Below are 6,926 nucleotides of genomic sequence, written 5' to 3' on the forward strand. Positions count from 1 at the left end.
ACTCCCCCCCGCGCTCCCCAAATCAACCCCCCCGTCATAATTATTATCCACCCCCCCTAACCCACTCGTATCGATACTCATCCCCTCAACAACACTAACCCCATCCCCAACTCCTTGAACCGCAGCAGCAGCAGCAGCAGCAGCCATAGCATCCCCCATCACATCCCCCCCCACAACCCCCAACCCCGAAACCATATCCTGCTGCCCCAACAGCCCCGCCACCGCAGTCTGCGGCATCTCCATCTGCCCCTCAACCTGCCTATACAACCTCACCACCGTCTCCGCCATGACCGGGTCCTGCTTCTGAATCCTTTTCCAGTCATCCGCCTCATGCTTGAGCACCTCCCTCAGCGTCAACCTCCTCTGAACCGGCGGCGGTGGAGCAGCCGCAAAGGCACCCGCCCCGCCCGCTGTCCCATCGTTAGGCGTGTCAGACGAAGCCAACGAGGTATCGTTCGTCACATCCGGCGCGCAGACAAGCGAACAAACCACATCATACGCTACGCTCCCCTGCCCCGACTCCGTTAACGTCTTCAGCTCATCCAGCAGCACAGTCAAAAGCTGCCTTGCCCCGAGCAGCTTGAGCGCAGCAAGCGTCTGGCGGTGGGTGTAGGCCGTCGGCGTGGTATTCCCCCCCAGCGGCGCTTGCTGGACCCAATTCGCCAGGCTCTGAACAGTGTGCCTCACCGCAGCCGAGATCCCCCCATCCGGGTGCTGCGCCTGCGGTGGTCGATTTGTTGCTGCTAGACCGCCCGGTAATGGAGTCGCATTCGGGTGACTCCCAGGCGTGTGGCTACCATGCGTCGTCGTCCACGACTCAAGCTCGGCATGGTCAGCCCCGCCCGTTCGCCTCGAGACCGTGAGGTTCTCCTTGATGGCTCTCAGCAGCGGCTCAACCTCTTGAGATTTGGGGTCCGAGCGTTGATATGATCGTAGGGCGTGCTCCAATGGTTTGGCGACAATGTTGAGGACTGATTGAAACATCGCCGACGCCTCGTTGGAGATGGAATTCGGCCGGATGAGCAGCTGGAGAATCTTGATGATGGACCTCTGCCCTTCTGGGCCCTCCGCCCAGAGCTGGTTGGACAGATATAAAATGGCTGGAACCAGCGAGGGCAACAAAAAGACCTCGACCAAATCTGCCGCAGTCAGTATCATCCATATTCCGGACCAAAAATGAAACTCACATTCAAGCCCACTCTTGAGCGTCTCCTCATTCAAGAACCCCGCGCTCAAGGCCGCCGAAATCTGCCCGAAAAGCACCGGCATGAGCAAGTAGAAATCCTGCGGAGGACACGAAGCCATCAACTCACCCCCCAACCCCCCTCCGCAAACAGCCCCTGTATCCACCCATTAAGGTGCAAATGCTCCTGCGGACTGAGATCCGAAAGCAGCCTCACAGCATGCCCTCCCCCAATCAGCTTCCCAACAAACGAATCCGGCGACCTCACCCCCAAGTCCGCCGGCGAGATGTTGTACCGATACACAAACGCCATCAGCAGCAGCAACACCGACCCAAACTCCTCGTACACCGGCTGGTACTCCCCCTGCTCCTCATCATACCCCCCCCAATGATCAATCAGCTCCCGCAGCGGGTGCAAAATCTTTTGCGCCGGACTGAAGAGCAGCAGAATATCCAACGACAGCGGCTTGCTCGCCAACTGGCCGCACAACTGCTTCAAAGCCATCGTCTCCGTGTTTCTACAGAGACTGCCAATCACCTCCACCACCGCCTGCGCAGCCGCCCCCACGTTCCCATTCATGTTATCCAACTCCCCAATCAGCTTTTGCGTCCTGTCCGAGTCCTGCAGGCACGACTGGACCAGAATATCCTTGACATAACGCCCTTCGTCCGGCAGCGTCTGGTAGGTAATGTCTCCCAAAAGGTTCTCTATAGCCGCCTGGGACAACAACCCGTGAAGCTGGCAGGCAAAGCAAAAGTCTTGTCGTACCGAGTCCTGAAACGACGACCCGGTGTTGGAGGACATGTCAAACATGCCCGAAAAGGTCGGGAAGATGTTTGTATCCACCTGACCTAACGCCTCGGTGATGCAAATTTCGGGATTGAACGTGTATAATGGCGAGGATTGCGCAAGAGAAACCAAAACTAGTGGCACCTTGTTGACCACAAAAGACTTGAGCAAATGCCCGGCTTTGGCCCCCTCGTTGCGAAAGACGGCGTTCGCCAAGACGTCAAATGATGCCAAGATCAACTGGACGGCTGCTTGCTGAACATCACCCCTATATCTGTTGTGTAGATATGTGAAGAGCGCCGCATCATCAATCATGGGGCGCCCAACGAGCTGTCACTTGTTAGCGCACAAACCATCAGATACCGGACCAACACGTACTGCAGCGCTCAGATAGATATATAACCCAGCTCGGGTGTTGGCGATGGGAACTTCGGGGACCTGAAAGCTTTCCAAGCCCATCACGTTGTCCATGTAGCTGTTCATGTCTGAAACGGCCGGGTCCTTCTTTTCGGTCGAATCGTGCGTCGCGAGACTCTGTGCTCGGAACATGTCGAGTTGGCTGGCAATCGAGGGATTGACCTGCATGATCGAGGGCAGAAAAGCCTCCAAACTTTGCGAAAGCTGTTTCCTGATGCCTATTGCATCAGTAGTTAGCATGGGGACATTCGGCGCCACCAAAAGGGGGGAACTGGCGTACCTTTGGCTGCTGGAATCTGAAACGTCTTTGGTACCGTTGGGTGCGCGCTGAAGGCATTCAAAAACATGATGAATGATTCGCGCGACCTCTCCATCCCCAGCTTACTGGCATTCAAACTGTGCATGCTCCCAAAAGCATCCTGCGAAAAGATGGTCGCAGCCTCGGTGAACAAGGCCATCCACCTCACCAGCATCCTGGATGTCTCGACGACATCCCTGCCGCTCTTGATCCCAATTCCTTGGTTGACTGTTTGCGCCAGGCGCCAAAAGAGAATGGCCTCGGAGGAGTATGACGATGTCCATCGTTGCAGCTTCTTTCGCCGCGGCGCGCTCGCATCTCGTTCCTTGGACGGTTGGTCTTCTGGTTGTGGGTGTATCTTGGTGTGTATGGTTGAGTAGTTGTAGAGGGCTTTGAGGACGGAAGCGGTGTCAACGCGCCTCTGCTTGATAAGGTGCGTGAGGTAGAGAGGCGCTCGCGGGTCGAGGGCGACATTGTTGTCGGCGGTGGGCCGGAGGAGGAGCTCGGCGATGAGGCCGGGCGGTAGGGGGTGCTTGACGAGGAGGATCTTGGAGAAGACGGCGAACTGGTCGGGATCGAGACGTTGGAGTCTGGCGCGGGTGATGAGCTGTTCCCATCGGGCCACGGCTGCAGGCAAGCCTGTCAAGCTCGAGCCTGCTGTCGCGGGGCCTTCCATTTGGCTGGTGGCCGGGGTGACATAGAGATGGTGTCTAACTATGGCATGTATCGTGGCTATCGCATGCTGTAGCAGGTCGCAGAGAGTAGTCACCTGTACTGGGCCATTGGTTCTTTGTGTGTGATGGGTTCTTTTGTTGGAGCCGAAGTTCCATTAAGAGTGAGAGTTGCGGCGCGCGCATTGAGCAGCAGCCCAGCAGGCCATTGGATTGGGGAAGTGGGGCTCTTCGGGGGAAGAACAGGGGCCCTGGAGATCCAGACCCACCCAAGCTTCGGCCCGCAGCAGTTGGTGTCCGGGTGGTCTGTGCACCTACCAAGCATTTAACTTCAACCTCTGATTTCCACCTTCTGTATTTCCATCTCGTGTCACGATGCTTTGAGTGATGATATCCATGTTTATCGCGGCCATTGCTAACCAGAAGGCATTGCCATAGCTATCGCACCTGGTTGATGAACCGAGCCCTCACACCCTGAAGAGGCCAGTCTTACCTCGTACCATACATAGTGCTCCTGGTTTGTTCTGATCCAAATCAAGACCAGCCCAGTGGTTAATGTCCCTTGCCTGTTTCTTTTAGCCCTGTGTAGCACCTTATGTAGCAGAGAAAATCAGCCACGGCACGGCCCCTTGTGCGATCCACTCCTATCTTAGCGGTGATTGCTTTTGACCGACCAACTCTATCCCGTCTCATTTATTTTCTCCCTAACAACCTCCTCTCACCCCAAACACCGCTCACCAGCCCCATCATGGATCCCTATTCAATGCAGCCATCCGCCAAACGGCAGCGTGCCAACACAGTTGATGACGATGCTGGGTCAGACGCCAATCAGCACGCTGTTAGTATTTCCCCACCTACGCATTTCACCTCACCTCATCATTCATTCACCCACTAACAGTCGACCAAGAACCCTCAATACTACCAAACATATCAATATTCTCAAGCACCGGCCTACTCACAGGCACCTCAGTATGCCCAAGCTCAGCCTCAACAGGCTCAAACCCAGTACTACCAGTCTTCCCAACATGGCCAGAACCCACAGTACCGTCAAACCTCACAAGACTTGACAGGGTCTGGGTACCCTCAGGCGTCCCAGTACCAGGCTGCACAGTACGCCCAGGCTGCACAGCATTCCCAGTACCCTCAGTACATGCACGCTTCACAGGCCTCGCAGACTTCTATCTACGCCGCTCAGTATAGTCAACAGGTTCATCAGGCTCAGCAAGCCCAGCAGGCCCATCAGGCCCATCAGGCCCATCAGGCTCAGCAGGCACAACAAGCTCAACAGGTGCAACAGGCACAGCAGGCACAGCAGGCACAGCAGGCTCAGTATGTTCAACAGCTTCGGCAAGCTCATCATGCTCAACAGGTTCACCAAGCTCAACAAGCCCAGCAACAGGCTCAACAAGCCCAGCAAGCTCAGCAACAGGCTCAACAGGCGCAACAGGTCCGACAGGCGCAACAGGCCCAGCAGGCCCAGCAAGTTCAACAGGCCCAGCAGGCCCAGCAAGTTCAACAGGCCCAACAGGCCCAGCAGGCCCAGCGGGCTCAACAAGCTCAGCAGGCTCAACAGGCATCCCAATCTCCGCACACTTCACAGGCTGCTCATAATTCACGAGCGTCTGGAGCTCCGACGGAATCGCGGACGCCCCTGACCCTCCAGGCCCTCCTTCAAGAAAGGGCCTCTCGCACCCCTCAAGAAGATTCCCGGGGTCCCGGCAGTCATCTAACTCTGGACGACGTCAGCCCCATGTTGCCTAGGTCCACCGAGGCCGAGCTCAGCAAAATAATCACCAGTCTTGACCTTGTTGCGGCCCAAAAGTTTCTTGCTGTTGCGGCCCAAATGCATCCGGATATTGGTTACATGATTGCCGAGTATGGCAAGACGAGTGACCAACCAGTACCGCCGGCCCCAACCAAAGAACCAGTCAAGCCTTCAGTGGAAACCGTAGTCTATGAGCAGGATTATGATGTAAACGACGAGTACGACGACGAACCCGATGACGAAGACGACAACCAGCGCAACGCCCAGGGCACCTCCCTGAACTTTGATCATCTGGCTGAAGAAGCCCACTACATCCTCAACGTCAAGTACGACCGTTTGAACGCACGCCAGCAATATGATCAGTCAGGCGACGCGGCTGAAAGCCTAGAACGATGTGTTGTCAAGATCCTCAAGCAGGTCAAGAAGAATCCCGACTATGGCACCAAGCTCAGTGGGGTGACAAACCTCTGGAAGATAATCTGGTATCTTCTTACTTCGCCAGGCGCGTTGGCTCATGAGATTAAGAAGGACAGCCAGGACTGGGATCAGCAATTCGTGAAGCTTCACAAGTTTATGAGCAAAGACGACATTGAGAGGCTCAAGGTCCAGGACGTGGACGGGAAGAGGTGGCCTGAGAAGGCGAAGGAGTTGGCGGACGAGGCGGATGCTTATGGTCTCTTTGAGGAAATAAGGGAGGTGTTGGATCTGCTGCAGAAGTGAGCGGGCAAGGTGCAATGGGGTAAGCTGTTCACATATACAGACGCGGTAGGTAATATTGGTTGTGCTGGGGTTTCCATCTCTGAGGTGCTTGCCACTGTAACCGTTTTTCTTGGGTAGGTAGGTAGGTAGGTTGCTCGCCGGTGGTTGCTCTTCTGATCTGCCACCTTTTCAGCTTGTAGCGCCTGGCTTGAGATGGTCTTGTCCAGCGGTCAACCGATTTCCACTTTAACGTGTCAATCTAACGCGAAACATGATCAACCGGTCCCGCCCTTGCCCGGCCAACGAAGCTCGGGGCAATTGTAGGACCCCTGCTCACCTATTTATGTGTACTTCAACATCCACATCAATCAACCAATATCTCCTCCCTCACCTTTTGTCTTTTTGTTGTGCCTTTGATCTGATATACCCTCACCAAAACAATGGAGTCTATTGTTCCCCCAGCAAAGCGGCAGCGCGTCGACTCATTCTGGCGATCACGCCGCCGCGCCGCCCGCCTCCCGCCTCCCGGTCCCTGCCCAAACACGAGAGGTCTGAACTCCTCGAAATGATAGCCACGTTTTCATACAAGCTCGGATCTTCGATCCTCGTGGAGGCTGCCACTGCTTATCCGGACGTTCCGAGCGCATCGCCACATATCACGAGGACCTGGACCCGTGGGAAAAGCATGTGGCCAGTGAGGATGAGGATGAAGAATAAGAAGCGGAGGAAGAAGAGGAAGAAGTGGAGGAAGATGAGGAAGAAGATGATGAAAAAGAAGAACAAGACCCCTCAAGAGACACCCTTCCCCCCCCCCCCCCCCCATCTCCCTCGACTGCTACACCAGGGAGGCGCACTCCCTCCTCCACGACAACCCCCCACCCGCTCTAAACTAGTTCATGATGGGCACTGGCGACATGGTACCCAAAGACCCCAAAAAAGAAACTTTTGCCGGTGGTGAATGAAAATAATGGATCCACGCGTAATATGAACTCTGTTTACAAAGACTTATTCTTACCACCGCCTTCAAAACTTTGGAAGGGTGTCGTATCCTTTTTTGTGCTTACGGCTCTCCCAACGACTGGTATCAAAGGGGGAGGGGTATC

General features: G+C 55.5%; 2 protein-coding genes across 2 annotated transcripts; one reads left to right on the forward strand and one right to left on the reverse strand.

Annotated features, from left to right (window-relative positions):
* PODANS_2_3320 (uncharacterized protein) lies at window positions 1-3,364 on the reverse strand (the record flags this gene model as incomplete). The annotated part of the gene is made up of 4 exons (XM_001911041.1): window positions 1-1,248; window positions 1,314-2,303; window positions 2,352-2,552; window positions 2,663-3,364. Coding segments are annotated over 4 exons (3,141 nt in total), but the record flags the coding sequence as incomplete, so codon positions are not given.
* Window positions 3,365-4,509: 1,145 nt separating this feature from the next.
* On the forward strand, window positions 4,510-5,844 carry PODANS_2_3330 (uncharacterized protein; the record flags this gene model as incomplete). Its single annotated transcript, XM_001911042.1, has 1 exon — window positions 4,510-5,844. The coding sequence occupies one exon, from the start codon at window positions 4,510-4,512 to the stop codon at window positions 5,842-5,844; it is 1,335 nt and encodes a 444-aa protein (XP_001911077.1).
* Between the last annotated feature and the right edge of the window lie 1,082 nt (window positions 5,845-6,926).

This window comes from Podospora anserina, chromosome 2 (genome assembly GCF_000226545.1).
Source record: "Podospora anserina S mat+ genomic DNA chromosome 2, supercontig 2".
NCBI classification, from domain to species: Eukaryota; Fungi; Ascomycota; class Sordariomycetes; order Sordariales; family Podosporaceae; genus Podospora; species Podospora anserina.